This window comes from Lycorma delicatula, chromosome 1 (assembly GCF_047948215.1).
Source record: "Lycorma delicatula isolate Av1 chromosome 1, ASM4794821v1, whole genome shotgun sequence".
NCBI classification, from domain to species: domain Eukaryota; kingdom Metazoa; phylum Arthropoda; class Insecta; order Hemiptera; family Fulgoridae; genus Lycorma; species Lycorma delicatula.
In genome coordinates, this window is record NC_134455.1 from 373,922,384 (window position 1) to 373,946,427 (window position 24,044).

The 24,044-nt window shown below is 32.0% G+C and overlaps 1 protein-coding gene across 1 annotated transcript in view; it reads right to left on the minus strand.

The window, feature by feature from the left end:
* Window positions 1–19,332, minus strand: part of Lerp (lysosomal enzyme receptor protein) — a 313,317-nt gene extending 293,985 nt beyond the window's left edge. Inside the window, exon 1 of the mRNA XM_075355029.1 lies at window positions 18,944–19,332. Within this exon, the coding sequence (XP_075211144.1) occupies window positions 18,944–19,086 (143 nt within the window). The 5' untranslated portion in view covers window positions 19,087–19,332. The remainder of the gene's footprint in view (window positions 1–18,943) is intronic.
* Window positions 19,333–24,044: the final 4,712 nt, after the last annotated feature.

Consider the following 24,044-nt stretch of genomic DNA (forward strand, 5'->3'; position numbering starts at 1 on the left):
GGAGCGATATAAAAGGCCGAATAGCACAAGCTAAACGAGCCTTCAGTAAGAAATATAATTTGTTTACATCAAAAATTAATTTAAATCTCAGGAAAAGATTTTTGAAAGTGTATGTTTGGAGTGTCGCTTTATATGAAAGTGAAACTTGGACGATCGGAGTATCTGAGAAGAAAAGATTAGAAGCTTTTGAAATGCGGTGCTATAGGAGAATGTTAAAAATCAGATGGGTGGATAAAGTGACAAATGAAGAGGAATTGCGGCAAATAGATGAAGATAGAAGCATTTGGAAAAATATAGTTAAAAGAAGAGACAGACTTATAGGCCACATACTAAGGCATCCTGGAATAGTCGCTTTAATATTGAAAGGACAGGTAGAAGGGAATGATTGTGTAGGCAGGCCACGTTTGGAATATGTAAAACAAATTGTTAGGGATGTAGGATGTAGAGGGTATACTGAAATGAAACGACTAGCACTAGATAGGGAATCTTGGAGAGCTGCATCAAACCAGTCAAATGACTGAAGACAAAACAAAAAAATTAAAAAAATAAATAACCTATAAATAAATGTAATAATTATTAAATTTTAAAATTAAAAGTGATGAAAATATTTAGTTAAATAAAAGCGTGGCGCAGTTTTTATAACAATCTTTTCGAATAAGTATTTATAGACATTTGCTGTATTTTAAAATATATTTTTTGTTTAATGAGGTTGTTTAGTATATGTATATACTTTAGTTATCTGTAATAAAATAACTTAAGTTTTAATTCTTGATGGTTCAAATTTGCACCGAGATGACCTTTAAGGGTTACAAAGAAAGCGAGCGGGTGCATTTTCCGAGACTGTTACTTGTAGCTAGTCAGTCTCAACTGGAGAGGTTCCAGCAGACCTTTTCGTCTCCTGTCGTCGTCATTGAAAATGAAAATGAAGTTTAATAGCTGTAAAAATAAATGTTGTGTTGTTTTAAAAAACTTATAAAAACTGCGCCACGCTTTTATTTAACTAAATATTTTCATTTCTTTTAATGTTAAAATTTAATAATTGTTACATTTATTAATTTTTTATTTATTAGATATTTATATAATTTATTTTTTACTTTTCACTGCATTTTTATATTTGTTAATATATTTTTTTGTTTAAAATTCTAATTTCATTTAATTCTTATTTTTTACTTTTTTGAGGATTTTTCTAATTTGTTTCCTTTTTTTATTAATGTTAATATTAATATTAGTTAAATAAAAGCTTTTTTTAAAAGATAATTTTTTATATGTAATCAAATATATTTTTGTAATTTTTTTTTTGAATTCTTTTCCAGAAATTACCTACTAAATTTAGGATGCGTTTTAAATTCGATGACGTCTTAAATTCGAAGAATTGCGGTATATATATTGTAACGGGAATTCGACTCCCGATGAAAGCCACAAAGAATTTTTATTTAACTTTTTTTTAAATTTTTTCTCTTATTTAAATTGCAACATTATTATGTCTTTCATGGATTAATTAATCTTATTTTTCTATTTACAAATACTAGCACAAATGGAACTTGATAACTCTATTATTTATTCTTTAGAAATATGAATCTTTTATGTTATTGTTTTTCTACTTTTAAATTAGATAATTGGATTGCATGTTTTTTTTCTTTTCCAGTGTGATATAATGTCCTTACAAGTTTATAAAACTTGTTTGAAATAATTTAAAAAAATATATATTTTATTTAAAGGAATAACAAAAGAAAGAAAAGAGTTAACTGGCGGAATGAAAGGCGAGTTATATTTGACTAAAGAAAGCAGAGACAACAGATAAATGGTGTCACCATTCATGGTTGTGAATTGTTTTTTTTTTATAAGCGAAATACATCTTTAAAAAAATAATCTTTTAAAACTTTACCATTTCAGAAGTAATTTCAACATTTAAGTGCGACCATAAATCAATTTATGCCATAAAATTACGTTACGCATCCATATTGACCTAATTAATAAATTTGGGTCTTTTCTGTTTCTCCCCCACAATGTTTTTTTAAGAACGTAATTTTCATTTTTTAAGATTTAAAAAATTTTACCATTTGCAGAAAAATTATAAATATTACCTAACCAAACTTAACCTACGCTCGCTAGTCAAGGTTAGCAAGCATACTAGGTTAAGTTTGGTTAATTATATTTATATTTATAAATATAAATGTCCCTTATATTTTAAATCTAACAGTACTGTTATAAATTTATTACATCTAAAGCATCTAATTTTAAAATGTCAATACGAAATGAAATAAAATAGTGTAGACAACTGCATTGTTAAAAACTTATTACATCTAATTTGTAATATCAATATGTAGGTAAGTTACCACAAAATAACAACTATTTTCCTAATGAGCTTAAATAGTTATTCTTAAGAACACCATTGTGAAGGAGAAACAGAAAAGACCCATTAATTTTACTAATAAAAAAACTTAAAGTATTAATTGTTAGTACTGCTGGTACTTACGTGTTAAGTTGCAGCTAGTACTTATTTTTTATAAGTAGATATTACAAAAATACATACTTTTTGCTTAATGAAAGCATACTCTCATGTTTATTTAATTTATTATTATAATTTATTCTATAAGCTATCATGGTACTTAATCTTAAGTTCTAAAATATTTCTTCATTTGACACCCCGTTAGACATAATTTGCGTTTAGCAGCAGGACGTTTTCTCCCGTTTTCCTTTTTTTCTCATTTTTTTTTATTTAGTTATTTTAATTTGGTCTATTAAATTATATTTAATCAACCTTCACACTTAATATACATCTTACACTAACATACGTCAACACACACACACACACACATACATATTCACACTAACGTACATCAACTACGTCGCCAAGTAACGGCGAGATTGGAGTGGCGACAATTACTACCTAACGTAAAAACATGTACCTCGCTCTTAGTAATTCCCCTTTACCAAATAAATGCAACAATTTTGAAATGAAATACAGTCGGCTGATTCTGTACTGTACATTGTAAAATGTAATAACGGATGATATTTCCAAAAACATGGTTATTACTGTTTCTTACTGGAAAATGAATTATTCGTTTAATTCCTCAGCTAGAACGCTCTCCTCGCTACCTTGAATGTAATTGTCACTATTGCCATTGTCACTACATAATAAAGAGACAATGAAACTAAAGATTCTGTCAGAGAATCTATTACCAACTTTTGTCTCCAATATTCTCCTTAGATTTTTTTAAACTATTCAATGTAAGTTTTCCAGTGTTCGTCGCTCATCGAATTCATTTTATCTTCACAGAGTTTTCGCATTTCTGGCATCTTAAACGTTATATTGTGGCTCGCAACAAATCGTTTACCTCATCTCGATTGGATTTAAAACAGCACAGTAAGGCGGAAGCCGCAGAACTTGATACCCATTTCTTTCCAACAATTCATCAAATTGGTATCGTTTTCTTTTACTTTTGTTCAATTTAATTAGTTCGTACAATTGTGGTTTAAGCATTTGAGAAAAAAATGGAATATGATCTTTCTGTAGCCAAACAGTCGTGTTTTGTTTCTTGCTTGATGAAACTGGAAGTTTTTAAAAAAGGGTATTATGATACGGAGTGTTGGGTAAAGTTAACAAAAAAAAAGCTCGTATTTGCCAAAAGAAATTAGACGTTAATGAGAAAGAACAAATGAACTTAAGTTAAATCACAATCTTAAAAAATGAAAAGAAATTATGAAATTAACATAACTTAATGATGCTAAATAAATATCAGCTGAATCAGCATATGAACAATGATATTAAATGAGATTTACAATTATATATTTTTTAAATACACATTTTGACAATATACAATTTAACAACTCCTGAAAACAAGAGAACATAAAACACCTTATTTTCAATTGTAAATTTAGAAAAACATATCAATAGAAAAATGTAACGGGAAAACAGTTGTACTACTGACATATACTATAATATGACAAATAGCAATGAACGGGTGTTATTAACTTAGATAATTAAATTACAATAGTTTCAGTATAAAGAGAGTTAATTACAATATAATCGCATTGAAATTAATTGAGCACGTAGTAGGTTGCTGCTGAAACGATGACACAACTTTATGTAATTCACCTGTTGTGACTGTACGGTGAGTAAATGGGTGTTAAACTAAACATGAAATTAAAAAATCTATTACTAAAAAAATCTATTTTTAAATCTATTCTACATAAAAAAAATCTATTTGTTACTTACAAAAGAGATTTAATAAAAAGCTATTACTTACATAATTGTTAAAGGATATGCTCAAAATGCCCACCCCTTGCGGTTATACACGCACGGACTCTTTTCAGCATATTAGCAGAAACCTTTTTCAGAGTTGCATTGGTAATATTCGTGATTAAGTCTTTAATATTGACTAAAATTCATCAATGGTGTGAGGATTGATTTTAAGGTTCGGACTTAATATAGCCCCACAAAAGGTAGTCAGGAGATGTGAGGTCTGGGGACCATGGAGGCCATAAGCCCTACTTATTATTCGATCATCAAAGAACTCTTGCAGAAAACTCACGGTTTCTCGAGACGTGTGGCGTGTAGCGCCGACTTGCTGAAACCAGCAATACCGGTCTTGAGGTTCCAGGAGGGACACAAATTGGCGCACAATATTCCTGTATGCTTCACCATTTACTGACTGTTCGCAAAATATGGGTCCGACTATACGATGACGAGATATCGCACACACCAATTTTTTCAGGATGCAAAGATTTGTCTTGTAAAGCGTTAGGATTTTCAACCGCCCAAATTCGACAGTTTTGAATGTTCAAATAACCATCGAGATGGATCCAAGCTTCATCACTAAAGAATACTGTGTTTAAAAATTCGATTCCGTTATGGTCTACGAGAGACCTAGACCAACGGCAATATTGCAATCGTTTGTTTAAATCTGGAGGCTGAAGCTCTTGGACTAATCGTACGCGATACGGATACAATTTCAATTTTTTAGCGGCTTTCTGAATACTCGAATATGACAAACCGACTTGCGCGGAAAGTTTTCGTAAACTTTCCGTGGAGAATTGAGCAATCTTGTTTTCACATTCTCTAAAACGTCATCTGTCAAGCGAGTTGGTCGACTACTACGTTTTCTGTCGCAAACACTACCTGTCTCTCGAAATCGGTTTGCTAGCCTAGAAATTGACGTTTTTTTCTGGCGGAGGAACACCAACAAATTTAATTTGAAATGATTCTTTTACACTCGCCTACGATTTCGTAGCAAAATATTGTTCAAGAATGAAAACTCGTTATTCTATGGTAAAGGGCATTCTGTTCGTAACACGACCGGAAATGCCACAAAAGTTTACACAGCTCAAGGAGAATCAACTCACACTGCCGTACCTATACCGCTTGAGTAGCGCTACCAACTTCGTGTCACAAAACAAAATTTTCCTTTCTTAGAAAAAAAATTACCAGACATTAACAATTGGGTAACAGGACTTAAAAATCATCCTGCAGTATTCACGCTATCATAGTAATCGCTACATTTTGATTTGGTTGTCCAAGTTAATATTGCGTTTGGAATAAAACCCACTTCACCTCCGGCGTGATTTATAATTAACGTTCACCTTTATTTACTGATAAATGAAGTCCTGCACCGCTGACGTCATCTTATGATTGCCGTTGAATGAGATGATAAAACATACGACTCATTTAAGTACAAGATCTCCCGGTTAAATATTCTAAAATCATCGATTGCCTGCAAATTTGAAAACCGTTTCTGCCTAATAACTTGTTTTTCAACTAAAATTTTCCTTTCGCTTTCTGTTTTGCGCCACTTAAAACCTAGTCTTTCAAAGCTCTTCTTAAACTAATTTCACTGCCGTTTAAATTAATTTTAATTTCAATTCTTTACAAAGTTTGTTAACTACTGGCAGCTCCCCTATTCTTAGAGTGAAATTCATTTACAGTTCGCTTAACTACTCCTTTATCAAAATCTTCTAATCCGATAACTGGTTTAGAACGTTTCTTTTACGAGGAGATGAACGCACATTCTGGTCCCTAGGATCAAAGAAGTTCTATTTTTTACTTCCTTGTACGAAGTATAGTAAGTATTATGATCGCGAAAAATTTCTGTTTTCAGATTTCAATAGAAATATCCATTTTGACCACCCCTAAATCCATTTTGACTAGTTTCGGCGTGAAGTCTGTACGTACGTATGTATCTCGCATAACTCAAAAACGATTAGCCGTAGGAAAATGAAATTTTGAATTTAGGACTGTTGTAACATCTAGTTATGCACCACCCCTTTTGAATGCAATGGACTAAACCAAAAGTGTCCAAAAAAATCCAAAAATAAAAATAAATTTGGATAGATGTACATTTACTGCTTTTATATTTCACATATTATATAATTAACATTAGAAAATAAAAAAAATTTGAAAAGTATAATAAACCTTAATAGAATAATAATTTCAACATTGCTTGTTCTATTACAAAATTTTAGCAAACAGCTAAATTTAGACATCACTGATGTCTAATATCAACACCCACAACAGCTTGTGTTGTGGGTATTGAACCGAAATTTTTGAAGCCGACCGGGAAACGACGTCTGCGTCTTTCTCCCCCGGCTACGGATGAGATAAAGAAATCAAAGGCTGGCAGTAGGAGTTCCTTCTCCTCATGATAGGAGGCCTCGAATCTGGATCGGGAATATGCCTCCTCGATGGAAGAGGGAGAGCTCAATGAGGAGCGGGTGAAGAGTGGTGTGACTTCTGATCCTGGCAAGCGGAGGTTGTTTCTAGCTAATAGTAAGATTATTCTTCTCCGTTATGTTAGGCAACTTAGTTAGCCAACATGTAGATAAGAGTGCAGAGATTAGGGTGTCTTCCCATAATATGGATGGTATTGCTCGGATGGTAGGACTGTTCCAAGACGTGTTGGAGGATACATCTGAGGAGCGAAAGAGAGCGCGGTCGACTCAGTTGGACCTAGTGGATGAAGCTACGCATACTTATTTCATTGTTTCTGATGTGGCCACTCAAACGACGGATGGAGGTACTCCTGAGATAAATGTGCAGAAGGTACTAGAGTGGGGTAGTTGACAGCGAATTGCCCCGGCTGATCCTCCAGAGATGGCCCAAAGAGATATTTACGTCCACTTGGTCAGTGGAGCCGATGACCTTGCATGGGTGGTCGACCTGGCACGATTATTGGGCCACCTAAAGTTGTTGGGAGAGATGCCCTGGGCGGACCGATGCTTCGATGAGGCTCACTACAGGCTGGTCAGGTTGTTGCTGACAATAGCTGTGGGATGGATTTGGCCAGTGGATCAGTGGACGTAGGCGGACTGAATTATTTGGTGTTAGTAGACTCATCGGAGGGTGAGCGACAATTGGTCAATCGCTTGATGGTATCAGCTCAGTTGGTGTTGGGTGAGAATGAAATGCCTGTTTTGATGGGCCTCACGGAAGGGTGGGGCTTCTTTTGTATTGAGTGACCGAGTGTGTGGCTCGGAGGCGCTCTTGTAAGCTCCAGATGTACACAGACTTGTCATCACTGGGTACCACAGTGGGTAGGGTCTCGGTGAAGAAACCGGTTGGGCCCCCAACCGCGACAGTGATGGTGAAGGCGGTTGGCTGCACATATGCGGATCTCCTTTGCACTGTAAAGGACTCCGTGTCACCGGGCGATTGAACGCCGCTTATGTGTCCCGCTGCCGGTGATTAAACAGAGACTCCCTTAGTGTTCTAATTGGACTTCAATGAGGTGGCAAAGTAAGACCGTTGTCCCGGTGGGGGATCCCTTTGGGGTTCCTCATTTGAAGCGTGGCGTCAAGACCGGAGTGCTGGTGGAGGATCTCTACATTCCCTCATTAGAAGCATGATGACTAATTAAAGACTGAGTCCCGGCTGTCTCGGGGAATGTCAGTTCTGGACTAGGCAGTTTGAGGCGATGGCACCTCCTGGAGCTGTGTTCATGCTTGGTTTCGGGTCCGGTCCGGGGGGGGGGGTATAAAAATTGATAAACTAAAAAAAATTACACAGTACCACGCAGCATTAAAAAAAAGAATAAATAATACTAACATAACATGAAATGCAAAAAAAGAAGAAAAAACACCGAAAGGTAGCTAAAACACGAAATGCAATATTGTTTTCAAAAATCAATACAGCACTGAATTCTTAACTACAACCGGAAATCCGTTCTTCTGACTTATTTTCTTCTTCTCTTTTACTGTGGCAGAGGTTTTTTTACGTTAAGGAGAATATACTAACTAGAGCTTTCTGTCTCACAATAATTAATTTTAGTATCAAGATAAAAATTATAGTACGAACATCAACACTAAAAAATTATTATTAATTACAAACAGAAAGAAATTTTTGAATTGAAATACAAATTGGTGACCAGCTTTTAACACAATGTTCATTCAAATCAATATATTAAGACGGATAAAATGCATTTAACAACAGCTTACATACGAAAGAATGCATCTTTGTTTAAGACGGTATGATTTCGTGCCGACAAAAAAGGTTGGGAACTTTTCCGTAATACGACCCTAAAACTTAAATTACAATTTAAAGACTTTACAATTTTTATTTCATTGGAATTTCGTTTTGTTTCAGTTATTCGATGACATAACGTAAACATCGTTATAGAATTAAAGTATTACGCAATACTTTAACGCTTTTTTCATTAAAATTTAATCGCATCACAAAGAGGTTGTAATTAAAATAACTGAAATTGACGAATCTTACTTTTCAAAAAGGAAAGGTAATAATGTACAGTGTATATCCAGAACAATAGATTTTCAGGGGTAATTGTGAAAGACGGACAATTTTTTTTGGTAAATGTAGCATCCTATTTTTAGCTGACACTCTCTTACGGTCTGACAGGTCTGTATGTAGAACGAGAACAATTATTTTTTCGGGTATAGGGAATCATACGCTAGTATTAAATAATTTCCAAAATTATACGGTAAACCGTTCCGATAATTTCGTAGACCGTAGAATTCTTTTGGCGTAACGAAAGGGCGAAATGGAAAAGAGATTGGTACAAGCAAAGACTTGTTCGATTTTTAATTGTGAGAATATAATGCACTGAAATAGGCAAGAAAAAATAACGTTCTTTTCATTAAAGCTTTGAGCGAATAAAACTATTTTGGCCGTCACATCGGAACATTAGAGAAATAATTCAAATTTAGGTTAGGTTAGGATAAATTAGTAATTACTAGGTTTATATATTTTACATCATAATTGAGAGATGAATTACAAGAAAATTATTTCAATACATTTTTTTAAAGAAAGAAAGACTATAAGAACATATTTTTGTAACTGTATAAAGAAAAAGACCCAAGCATATATAAAGTACTGCCTTTTTACTTTATGATGTTCGTAGTAAAATTTCATTCGGAATCATTTTTACACATAATTTCTAAGATTAATTTTCTTTCATTCTTTCACGAATAGTGTTCCCTCGTCACATTGTAGCAAAAGTAATGCTAGTTAACATCGTTAAAACATTCTCATTGAAGTTACTTTACAGTAAAAAAATTAAAAGTAAAAATTAAAATTATGCAATCATTTTTAAAAGTCATACACTTTTAGGGGAGAAAAGTTATTGCAATCACTGCATTAGATTTAAAATATTTATCAAGAAAACGGAATAGCTGTTTTTAAGGTTTTATATTCATCCACTTCTGGGCAATAAATAATGAAGCGGACAAACGTTAACTCTACCCTGCTGCTAAAAAATATAGATTAATACAAAATCGGCCATCATTTTGAATAATAAAGGTTTTGCGTTTAGAAATTCAATAACATTTTATAAAGAACAATACATTAATACGTACCGATATAATAAGAGTGACTAACTTAAAATCGAACCGAGCCGGCTCGAACTGCAATTATTTAAGATTACCTTTAACGCTGCCACTATTGGTTACACATATTACTACTGCCATCTATTGTTGTCAGTTTTAAACTACTCGTACTCTAGTATGGTACAGTTTTCGTTCTTTGCAACTGTTTTTTCAAAAAAACCTTTCACACGTATAATCCTTAGGAAAACGTTGCTACAGTGGAAGCTTATATACTTTATGAATCCTTTCACGAAACGCGTCAAAGGAGAAAATTTTCTGAATGCCAATATCCCAGAAAAGTGTGGCATAAATGATTAGGTTAAAAAATGTCTTACGACGGCGTCGGTTTCAAACGCAAAACGAAATCTCTTAACGTAACCTTCATTAAGACTATAGCTGATGTTCAAAAAATTTCTGCCTGTCCGAATAAATCTATTCGTAATCACAAGAAAGCTAATATCTTGGCGTAAATTTCTTCACGATTTAAATTTGAGGCCGTATCGAGTAACCAACTGTGCGACAATTTAAGAGGATAGACACACTGAAACGTCATTTTCAGGGATTATTTACAGGATATGAATCAGATTCCTACACTATCGATGAACTGAATGCGAACAAGAAATCAATGGAATTGGCAACGTTTTGTTTCAAGTGAATCTAAATATAAGCGAGCATTTCAGCACAAAAGTGCATCGTTGCCCAGGGCTCTCAATTGTAAATACTCGTTTGTAAAACTTTCTGTAATAAATTTCTAACAGAATTTAATTTAATTTATGTTTTCATTTTTCATTTCATCCATTAAAATGTTACATGTTGTAACATGTAATGGTATATTATTTAGATGTACATTTACCAAATATAAATTACATATATAGTGATATTTGCTTTTTCGATTGGCGTTTATTCTATTACGAATTGTAATACAGTATATCAAGTTTTTTTCTTTTTTCCTTGAAATTAATGTACGTTTTGCTTGCTGTTCTTTCTAGGTATTCAATATAATAATGTCAGCTGGATCTGATGTCAGTCTGGACTAAGAAGAGTGCATATATAGTAGCCTACATATAGTATCCGAATACGGAAGAAATGAAACAAATATACCAACATACCGGGTGTAAAACTTTTTACAATAATTTTTAATCGGCTAAACGTCAACCCGGAGAAATTCTTCATTCAATCTTCATTCAAATTAATTTCATAATTTTGATAATCTATTCAAAATTGTACGGCCAAAGCTATAGAAAATATATACGTGTATGTTACCAGTAAAAGTAGTAATATTTATCAGCGAACTGAAGATAATGCATAATGAAAATATTAGATCACGTTAAAGGATGAAATTTATATAAAAGAATATTTTATGGGTTAAGATTTGTTTAATTTTTACAGCCCTAGAGAAAATTCAAGAAGCCAATTTATTAAAGACACGACGGCAACTTGTCAAAACTTGTTACGTAATCGGCATAAGTACGTAGTAGCTAATTCCAGTGTTATTATTTTAAAATCAAACTAACGATGTAGGCCTTACACATTTCATATGACAAAGAGTTACCGACTGACTAGAAGCGATAAGTAAACATTGTTTTTATTCTATAAAACTGCTGCCGTTACTATAATAATGGAGTTATCATTAAAGATTTATATTCGTGTTCAGGAAACATGAAAAAAAAAACAGACTATAATTATAAAAAAAATCTATTCACAAGCATACTCTTCAAACATATACGACAACCATCAAATTTAAATTATCCAATAAATTCTTAAATCGTACTAAATATTATTTTATTAAAAAAATACTTCATTTTCTGTTTAAATGTTTTTATTTTTGTAACCGGTAACTTCCTTTGAGAAGACAATACATGTAAAAGAAAATTTATGAAGATATCATTTACAGGCAGAAATTTGTGATAATCAGTATTGCCTTCCGATTTGGTGTGTTTCCGGAAATACAAACCGCTTGAGAGCAGCAAAGTTTATTCAGAATATGGAATCTAGTTAGTAGTTAATATAAAAAACAAAAGGCAATGTAATCGATATATAAAGAGACTATCATGTAAAGACAAATATAATTATGTTTATAAAAAATAATTCTTATTCCGGTATTTTATTTGTATTAAAAACGAAAAGTTTATCCGGAAGGAAAAGTAAGGACAATACTGTTTGAAGGGAAGCGCAAAAAGAAAATTACAACATCTGGAATAATGTAATTTTTTGTCATTTAATTTTTAAGAATCAAAAATTTAATTTAGGAATTCTTCATATAAAATGACTCGTATAAATAAATATTCTCCATCACTTTCAAATGTCATTTATAATTTTTCTTTAAAAATCAGTTTACGAACTGTTTAATTTTAATTACAATACAGCCCCATTATAACGCATCTCGATATACTTCGGATACGGATATAAATAGGATTATAACCTGTCCTCCAAAAGTTATCTGAATATCTGAAAAAATAAAAGAGAATGAAGAAATCCTAGTCACCCTACCACTGTATTCGATATCGGTGTAAAGCCCACCATAAATCCTTTGAAATTGTCAACTCACCACTCATAGTATGTGTGTTTGTGTGTGTGTCATCCATCAGAACAAGAAATTAAAGTTTTTAAGGATGTAAATTAAATTATTTAACAAGAGTGGAGCAATCATTTCATTTCTTATAAACAGTGTGTTGCACAAATTATTTGTAACCGACCTCAAGAAATTTGTTATTTTGGTGAGTTTAAAAATTGTCCAGATTCAGACAATTTTTAAACATTTTAGATTCAATATTTGTTGAAAATTCTGCGGAAAAAATAACTTTTAAGCAGTGGATATCAACAGATATCCACAGTTTAGAAACAGTGGATAAGAACGCAGAAGATTTTATCGAGACATTTATTGAAAAATTAACAATTTTCATTTGAAATTCAGTTGTTGCTTCTCAGCAAACTTCTTAAAAAATTTACAAAACTGTAATTGAACACGGAACCTTTATCATATTATGTGACTTTGCTGAAAATATTCATTTGTGCTACAAGATGAAGCCCAAGGGTTTTACTGGAACAATCAACAGGCTGAAATTCATTCTTTCGCTACTTATTTTAAAAATCAAGAATTTGCAAATACTTTAAATGATAATTTAGTTATGTCTGATTGCCTTATGCAAGACAAAATATCAGTTTACTTTTTTCAGAAAAAACTAATCCAATTTTTAAAAGATAAATATAATGTTTTGAACAAACTAATAACTAACCTGCCTTTCGACTAGCTTTTTTCATATTTATTGAATGAAGCCTTTTTTTTTTTTTTATTAAATAATAAGAAACTTAGAACAAGGATGAAGACGGTCAAATCTTTGGATTCTTCTTTTGACTACTTCTTAGAATATTTTTCCAAAACGTTTCATAGATAAGAGATTTATAGAACAAATCAAACTGAGCTCCACGATATGAAGTACACATGATGTACAAATGACCATTTTTACAATATAATGCACATTTGCACCATATTAACGAAACATTTATTGCTTAATTTATACACAAAAAATTATACTTAAAAAAGTAACTGATTTTTGGATTGAAACTTCTAGCCTTTTTAAATATTTTTGTATAAATAAATAGCAAATTTGTGATAATCAAATAATCGGCATACTGTATATTACAAACTAATATAATGCGAATGAATCAGATTATTAATGGAACTGACACATAATATGTAAACCATTTTGTAATCTAAGTCGTTTAATAGTAATCTTGATACTGCTATAAAGATATGGAATTGTTTCTATAAACTCAGATGTGATATCGAAAAAATGATAAATGCTGTTCTTCATAAAATTGTTTGAAAAAAAAAATTAATAATAAAAAGGAAATAATTCCAGCTATTTTTGTATTTTTATTTTTTTGTGATTAAATACAGAGATGATAGGTAAAGTCTCTGATTTTTATTTGTACTTATAAGAATTCAATGCATTTCTACGGTCTGTTGTTATGAACTACAAGTATTAAAAATAACGTAAATATTCCCTTTAGAGCAAACAGGAAATATTCTGCATGATTTTGTCACAACGTTATCAGCATAAAAAAGGTAAACAAGAAAACAAAAGCAAATTAAGTTAAGTTGACAAATATCTGCAACGGGAATAAGCGAGTTATAATAAATGTCCAGTATTTTTTTTATAATGATGTACGTATTTAATAAAAGAAGCAGTATTGTTAAAAAAGTAGTACGTAGGCCTATATATCATCACTTCTTGGTCTACCTCATAATCAAGAATTAAATTTATAAAAAAAAATAAAAATTACAAAAATATATTTGATTACATATAAAAAATTATTTTTTTAAAAAAGCTTTTATTTAACTAATATTAATATTAACATTAATAAAAAAAGGAAACAAATTACAAAAACCCTCTAAAAAGTAAAAAATAAGAATTAAATCAAATTGAGAATTTTAAACAAAAAAAAAAAAATATATTAACGAATATAAAAATGCACTGAAAAGTAAAAATTAAATTATATAAATACCTAATAAATAACCAATAAATAAATGTAATAATTATTAAATTTTTAAATTAAAAGTAACGAAAATATTTAGTTAAATAAAAGCGTGGCGCAGTTTTTATAACAATGTTTTCGAATAAGTATTTATAGACATTTGCTGTATTTTAAAATATATTTTTTATTAAATGAGGTTGTTTAATTTTTAGGTTATTATTTAATGCGGGTATAGTTTTTGCAAAAATATTTCTTTTCATGTAACTAATATTCATATTCTGAATATGAACCAAATCGGTCCATAAATATAATTTTTCTAAATATCTCAACCCAAGCGCCATCTAGCGGGTTAAATTTTTGCAGAGATAATTCTTTCCATGTATTCTGAATATGAGGCAAATCGGACCATAAATACAATTTTTCGAAATAGCTCGACGCCAGTGCCACCTAGCGGGTCCAAACTAATTCAGAAATCTTCGCAGGCATGCGCATAACAATTCCCCAAAGTTTCATCGCTATCGGATGAACGGTTAAGGAAGGCATAAGAGACATACAGACAGAAAAACATTTTTTATATATATATATATATATATATATATATATATTGTGTGTGTTTAATATATTTTATTTTTTCTTGAAGCAATTTCATACTTTTTTTGAAATTGTATTTTCTTTTTATTCTTTAATTTTATTAGTCGGTCTCATTTTGTGTTTAATAACTTAATTAGTGTTTTTGATTAAAGAAAAACAAACCAACATACTTGGCGTTTATAGACCTAGAAAAGGCATTCGATAACGTAGACTGGAATAAAATGTTCAGCATTTTAAAAAAATTAGGGTTCAAATACAGAGATAGAAGAACAATTGCTAACATGTACAGGAACCAAACAGCAACAGTAATAATTGAAGAACATAAGAAAGAAGCCGTAATAAGAAAGGGAGTCCGACAAGGATGTTCCCTATCTCCAATACTTTTTATTCTTTACATGGAACTAGCAGTTAATGATGTTAAAGAACAATTAAGATTCGGAGTAACAGAACAAGGTAAAAAGACAAAGATGCTACGATTTGCTGATGATATAGTAATTCTAGCCGAGAGTAAAAAGGATTTAGAAGAAACAATGAACGGCATAGATGAAGTCCTACGCAAGAACTACCGCATGAAACTAAACAAGAACAAAACAAAAGTAATGAAATATAGTAGAAATAACAAAGATGGACCACTGAATGTGAAAATAGGAGGAGAAAAGATTATGGAGGTAGAAGAATTTTGTTATTTGGGAAGTAGAATTACTAAAGATGGACGAAGCAGGAGCGATATAAAATGCCGAATAGCACAAGCGAAACGAGCCTCCAGTAAGAAATATAATTTGTTTACATCAAAAATTAATTTAAATGTCAGGAAAAGATTTTTGAAAGTGTATGTTTGGAGCGTCGCTTTATATGGAAGTGTAACTTGGACGTTCGGAGTATCTGAGAAGAAAAGATTAGAAGCTTTTGAAATGCGGTGCTATAGGAGAATGTTAAAAATCAGATGGGTGGATAAAGTGACAAATAAAGAGGTATTGCGGCAAATAGATGAAGAAAGAAGCATTTGGAAAAATATAGTTAAAAGAAGAGACAGACTTATAGGCCACATACTAAGGCATCCTGGAATAGTCGCTTTAATATTGGAAGGACAGGTAGAAGGGAAAAATTGTGTAGGCAGGCCACGTTTGGAATATGTAAAACAAATTGTTAGGGATGTTGGATGTAGAGGGTATACTGAAATGAAACGACTAGCACTAGATAGGGAATCTTCGAGAGCTGCATCAAACCAGTCAAATGACTGAAGACAAAAAAAAAATGTTTTTGAAATTTTTGATTCTTTTTTGTAATTGTTTTTAGTTTATTTAATTTCATTCATATAATTGTAACGATTAAAAACATTGATATTTAAAAATAAAAAGCAAAAACGTTTTTCGTGAAATATTAACCGTTTATATTAGTTAGTGCTATTGTTCGATTTAAGTTTACAAATGAGTTGTACACCGCAGAATAATGTAAGCAATTTCGCAAATCTTTTCTATAAAAAAGTAAACATATAAACATAACATAGGATAAATATAAAAAATTAGTCCTTGCAAACGAAATAATTTAACGTTTGTAATTCGTAGCGTTATCATGAAATTTTTAATCAAACCATTAAGGTGAATCGAGCGGATAGAAAGTTTTTAAACGAATTTATACTTTTATTACGTTCATTTTTTCCCCAGCCAGCTGTAAAATTTTTTAAACCGTCTTATACATGTTTTTTGTTTACCGCTAAGAAATTTTCAATGCGATCAATGCTAACGAGAATATTAGTTTTACAAATAAAATATTAAGATTTAAAACCATCGCCAATAGACTGGCCAAAGAGTTACAATTTTGATTGGAATAAACATAAATTTTAATACATGTTAACCACGTTTTATATAACATCATTTTGTTTAAAAAACTGAGCATGAAATTTACACATGTTAAAAAAAAATAGTAAATTTCCGCAAGAACTACCGCATGAAAATAAACAAGAACAAAACAAAAGTAATGAAATGTAGTAGAAATAACAAAGATGGACCACTGAATATGAAAATAGGAGGAGAAAAGATTATGGAGGTAGAAGAATTTTGTTATTTGGGAAGTAGAATTACTAAAGATGGACGAAGCAGGAGCGATATAAAATGCCGAATAGCACAAGCTAAACGAGCCTTCAGTAAGAAATATAATTAGTTTACATCAAAAATTAATTTAAATGTCAGGAAAAGATTTTTGAAAGTATATGTTTGGAGTGTAGCTTTGTATGGAAGTGAAACTTGGACGATCGGAGTATCTGTGAAGAAAAGATTAGAAGCTTTTGAACTGTGGTGCTATAGGAGAATGTTAAAAATCAGATGGGTGGATTAAGTGACAAATGAAGAGGTATTGCGGCAAATAGATGAAGAAAGAAGCATTTGGAAAAATATAGTAAATAAAGTATAGCGGGATTATGTTTGTAAAGTTTCAAGAAAACTGGCCCCAAAAAACTACCTATCCCACCTCCTGGAAAAAATGAGCCCAAAATTGTATCAAAAAATTGCCCCATATATACGAGTTCGTATATAATTTCATCAAAATCGATTTATCAGACAAATTTTTTTAATCTTAAACCGCCAACACACGTATATAATAACATTAAACCCATTTTTTAATTTTTTTGGTTCCAAGGTCATGAAGCGTCGAAAAATGCAAAAAAAAACCCGTACTCCATTTTTTCAACGATTATCATACTTCCTTTCTAGTGACATTAGAGCTATGTCGCCAAGAAAGTAAAAACGAAAATAAGAGATCTGACAACTCTTCTAAAAGTTTGTATTGAAAAGTATAAATTAAATCCTAATCCGACCAAACCTAGTAAGAAACATATTACTTGTTTAGCCAAGTAATTAGAAATTCCAGTAATTAGTTTACCAGAGTAATTTATATTCCTGGCCACGTTTGGAATATGTAAAACAAATTGTTAGGGATGTAGGATATAGAGGGTATACTGCAATGAAACGACTAGCACTAGATAGGGAATCTTGGAGAGCTGCATCAAACCAGTCAAATGACTGAAGACAAAAAAAAAAATTAAAAAAAAAGTTATTAGCGAAATAAAATTTTGTGTACTTTTGAAAATGTGTACATTTAATTTAATAGTTGTCCACATCATTTAATTTAATAGGTGTCCACATCAGATTTGGTGAAACACTTGATTATTTAATATTAATTGAAAATTATAATTTCGAATCGTATTATTTTTAATTATGCATTTTTTTCGGTCTACTTTATAATAAATATCCCTATAAAATTTAGTAACCTTATCCTGTTCCGTTTTTGTTTAATTTTGTTGATAGTTACACCATAATAATTTTTAAAAAAACATAGTATCAGATAGATATAAGACTTACATTTATTTAAAGAGTAATAAAACGAACCTAATATTTCAGGTAAGATTGTTGAATTAATAACTGTATAAATATTTGACAATAAAAACTAATATTTTAGCAATCGTGTAACTGTCCACTTTATTAAAGAATTGGAGGATCGTATCTCACTTTCATTTCAAATGAAATAAGTTTAAATGAAGTCAGCAAAAATGCATATATGTAATTTAATAGACGTATAAAGAAAGTCATGTATTGTCTATATCAGATTTTTTTCTTTCAAGAGAATCGTAGATATGCAACTAACAGAACGTTTTAATAAATTGTACATAGATCATCACGTTCGCTACATCGAGATACGTTTCCAGGTTTCATAACGGTTTGTTTCGTATTATGTAACCGAGTACCTTACAGCAAACCGCTTAGTTATACAGGCAAGATTTCCGATCATAAAACATGTGCCGAATGAATTAGTACAACTAATTAGACACTGTATAGAGTTAATATCGTTTTCATCATCCAGGGATACAAGATTACAACACAAACTTAAAATAAATTACGTACTCGAGGCTGAGTGTTTATAAGGGTAGTGATATTAAATTATTTCCCAGTCTGTAACGTTTCTCATCTAACGAATCGGGAAATAATTTTGTTCTCTATATTTTATGTTTTTATCTTTATTACAAACTTTGTTAAAAGGAAATAATTATGAACATTTAACAACTTACCTGGAAAAATCGTACAGGAAATATTCGCGAGTCTGTTGATTATACACAGTCAACGGACAGAAGTTCACTGAACTTTCAAAACTACAATAAACATTCGTCACGTACAAAAAAATCTTTAATGAAATATACACCGTCGCTTTCATACTTCTGAAGTATATAAAACGGGCGAACAATTAGATTTCGTGATAAATCCAGTTTAGTAATATTAATTAAAGAAGCCGGCAAAAGCTACCGAACAAGATTTTCGGTAATTACGCAATAAACAATAAAACAAAAGAAAATAAATCAGTAATCCGTTAATTCGTAACAAACACACACTTTTATAGCGAACTTAACTGTAAGCAGAAAATAACTGTAATAACTCGCTTACATTTTACACAGCTTCAACAAAGATAATCGATGCACCAACATAAACTGAATTGAACCGTCGTGCTCGAGTACAATCTCCCCAGCAGATATAAAATTTCCCATGTTAGCCTTATTTTTCCCTTCTCGGCAACATTCTATTGATAAAATACCACTATATCTCTATAACCGCGATATTATAATTTACAGATTGTATAATATCTATAAGTTATAGAGAATATAATAGATTTTACAGTATAGACCGAATAATCTTTATAATTTACAGACTGCGAAATAATTTAATATCCCATTATACAGAGAGCAGCAGCGTAAAATACCATTGGGCATCTAGGCAAGACTAAAATGATTATACCTTTAAAGCGGTGAGGTAATAAAAAGTAATAGTAATTCAAAAAATATCCGTCCGCTACAAACTTCTACGTACATCCAACAACAATCAAAAAACAAAATCAAATTAAATGCTTATAAAAAAAATATAATATTAAATGAAATGAATAATTCATTGGGTTAATTAAATAAAAATCAGTAATTACTTATACTGATCTTTTCATCAGTAAATACTGAACTGTAAGTGAATAAAAAGTAAGTTATTGTTTTACATAATTACTTCCGTCCGTATTTCTTTTACTTATTCTGTACTTACAGAAACTTCACGGAATTACTGATTTTTTTCAGTACTAACTTGAAAAGACGTGAATAAAAGTTCAAAATTACTTAAACCCATCAGTAATTACTGAATAATTTTTAACTAATCCAAGACCCGTACTGAAAACTTATGTACGAGAAAGATGGCTGTTTTTATGAGTACGTAAAACTAAAATTTTTTTTTTTTTTGTTTTCAGTCATTTGACTGGTTTGATGCAGCTCTCCAAGATTCCCTATCTAGTGCTAGTCGTTTCATTTCAGTATACCCTCTACATCCTACATCCCTAACAATTTGTTTTACATATTCCAAACGTGGCCTGCCTACACAAATTTTCCCTTCTACCTGTCCTTCCAATATTAAAGCGACTATTCCAGGATGCCTTAGTATGTGGCCTATAAGTTTGTCTCTTCTTTTAACTATATTTTTCCAAATGCTTCTTTCTTCATCTATTTGCCGCAATACCTCTTCATTCGTCACTTTATCCACCCATCTGATTTTTAACATTCTCCTATACCACCGCATTTCAAAAGCTTCTAATCTTTTCTTCTCAGATACTCCAATCGTCCAAGTTTCACTTCCATATAAAGCGACACTCCAAACATACACTTTCAAAAATCTTTTCGTGACATTTAAATTAATTTTTGATGTAAACAAATTATATTTCTTACTGAAGGCTCGTTTCGCTTGTGCTATTCGGCATTTTATATCGCTCCTGCTTCATCCATCTTTAGTAATTCTACTTCACAAATAACAAAATTCTTCTACCTCCATAATCTTTTCTCCTCCTATTTTCACATTCAGTGGTCCATCTTTGTTATTTCTACTACATTTCATTACTGGCCTTAAATGGCCTTTCTGCCATTTAAATCGTTTAATGCTCTCTTAAATTCAGATCTCAGTATTGTTTCTCCCATTTCATCCTCCTCAACTTCCTCTATAACACCATTTTCTAATTCATTTCCTCCGTATAACTCTTCAATATATTCCACCCATCTATCGACTTTACCTTTCGTATTATATATTGGTGTACCATGTTTGTTTAACACATTATTAAATTTTAATTTATGTAACCCAAAATTTTCCTTAACTTTCCTGTATGCTCCGTCTATTTTACCAATGTTCATTTCTCTTTCCACTTCTGGACACTTTTCTTTAATCCACTCTTCTTTCGCCAGTTTGCACTTCCTGTTTTTTGCATTTCTTAATTGCCGATAGTTCCTTTTACTTTCTTCATCACTAGCATTCTTATATTTTCTACGTTCATCCATCAGCTGCAATATATCGTCTGAAACCCAAGGATTTCTACCAGTTCTCTTTATTCCGCCTAAGTTTGCTTCTGCTGATTTAAGAATTTTCTTTTTAACATTCTCCCATTCTTCTTCTAGATTTTCTACCTTATCTATTTTACTCAGACCTCTTGCGATGTCCTCTTCAAAAATCTTCTTTACCTCCTCTTCCTCAAGCTTCTCTAAATTCCACCGATTCATCTGACACCTTTTCTTCAGGTTTTTAAACCCCAATCTAAATTTCATTATCACCAAATTATGGTCGCTATCAATGTCTGCTCCAGGGTAAGTTTTGCAGTCAACGAGTTGATTTCTAAATCTTTGCTTAACCATGATATAATCTATCTGATACCTTGCAGTATCGCCTGGCTTTTTCCAAGTGTATATTCTTGTATTATGATTTTTAAATTGGGTGTTGGCAATTACTAAATTATACTTCGTGCAAAACTCTATAAGTCGGTCCCCTCTTTCATTCCTTTTGCCCAGCCCGTATTCACCCTCTATATTTCCTTCCTTGCCTTTTCCAATGCTTGCATTCCAATGTCCAACTATTATTAAATTTTCATCTCCTTTTACGTGTTTAATTGCTTCATCAATCTCTTCGTATACAAACTCTACCTCATGGGCGCTTGTAGGCATATAGACGTTAACAATAGTTGTCGGTTTAGGTTTTGATTTCATACTTATTACCTAAACATTTTAGGGAATGTAGATATTTAAGTGACGATAGATACAGGGAACTGATTCGTTTTGACTAGGAGTCGGTACAGTACTTAACTACTTTATTCTTAGAAGAAAGAAATGAAACTAGAGGTGGTGCCGTAAGTCCACATCAAAGATGGAAGTATTTCTTAGATATCTATCAGATCCGGGATTCCAAGATGGTGTTGCCGAAGATTTTGGTATTCATAGAACTACAGTTAATAAAATATTTAATGATGTTCTTGAGAAAGTTACGATGGTTATTTTTTTTTCAAGGTCCGATCGTCACGAAATTAAAACCACAGTGAAAATAAAAAATTTTTTATTTGTAACAAGTACTTACATAGTTACGCTATTTCTTTACATAGTCGCCACACCGATTTAGAGATTTGTCGTAGCGTGGTACCAACTTTCCAAATCCCTCGTCATAGAAGGTTCGCTTGAACTTCTTTGATTTACTGGGAGAATGAGAATGCATCCACTGTTTGGATTGTTCTTTTGTTTCTTGAGTATCGAAATGGACCCACGTCTCGACCCTGTGACAATTTTGTTCAAAAAAAATCTTCTCCTTCATTGTAGTAGCGCTGGAGAAACGTTAGGGAGGCGTCCATTCTCATTATTTTGTGATGGTCGGACAGCATCTTGGGAACCCATCTCGCACACAGTTTGCGGTACTGAAGTCTCTCACTCACAACGGTATAGAGAGCTGACCTTGAAATTTCAGGAATCGAATCACTCAATACAGAAATTGTGAACCGACGATTTTCTCGAATCGCCTCATCCACTCGCTCAACGAGATCATCGGTTGACACACGCTTCCTTCCTTGACCGTCTGCATCATGAACATCTATCTGTACGTCCTACTTTAAAGTTCCTGCACCACTGTCGCACTTTTCTGTCACTCATTGAGGTTTCACCGTACACATTACTTATTCGTCGATTAATTTCAGCTGCATTACACCCCTCAGCCTGAAGAAATCGAATTACCGCACGCACTTCACACTTGGCGGGAGATGATATTGTTGTAGACATATTTACGTGCTAGCTGCGTGTTCAGAACTAAACGAAGTGATGCGGCGTGATTAAAGGCCATACTAGAGACGCTGCGCAACACATATGCGCAAAGGTTCATCCAATTTTTGCGCGGGTTTTTATTTCGCGACCGATCGGACCTTGAAAAAAAAGTAACCCTCGTACTTGTAAAGCTAACGATTGGATTCATTTCCCTCGAACGGCGGATGAAGTTGTAGAAGCTAGAAAGAAGTAGAGTAACCTGTTTAAAATGTCGAGTGTTATCGGAGCAGTTGACTGCACTCACGTAGAGATTAGAAAACCAAAAGCATTTGGTGATTCCTACATAAACAGGAAGGGCTATGCAAGCCTTAATGTGCAATTCACTTGCAATGCAAAAGAGAGAATAACGAATGTTGAAGCAGAATGGCCAGGCAGCATTCACGCCAGCCGCATTTGGAGACGAAGCAATATTTGCAAAGAAGTATCCAAATTAAATGGTGCTATTTGCCTTTTGACAGATAGTGGTTATTGGATAGCCCCCTGGCTGCTTACTCCATTTAGTCCACTGCAGACTAGAGAAGAAAGGATCATTTTTAATAAAATCCACGCTAAGGAAAGAGTCACCATAGAGAGAGTATTTCGTCAAATAAAAATGCGATTCCCCATATTACGCAATCTAATCAGAGTGAAATTGGAAAAAATTCCTAAGATTGTTGTTGCTTGTGCTATGTTGCACAATATAGGGGAAACTTTTAATGATACATTATGTATGACCCTTATCTAATATATATATGTTTAACAAAGTTAGAAATTTCTGGTTTATTGTTTTTTAAACTATCCATATGTTCTTTTGCACGTATAGAGAATTTACGATTGGTCATATTAATATGCATCATGTTACATACAATCTTCACAACCCAAACTCTATGCCCCTTCCTTATCAGGATTAGCATCACTATTATATTATATCTTATTATAATTATTATTACTATATTTGATTAATTTATTACTTGTAGTATGTGCAGGTGTTATGTTAATACATTTACATAATTTTTCAATTACCAGACTAAATGGAGTGTATACATTT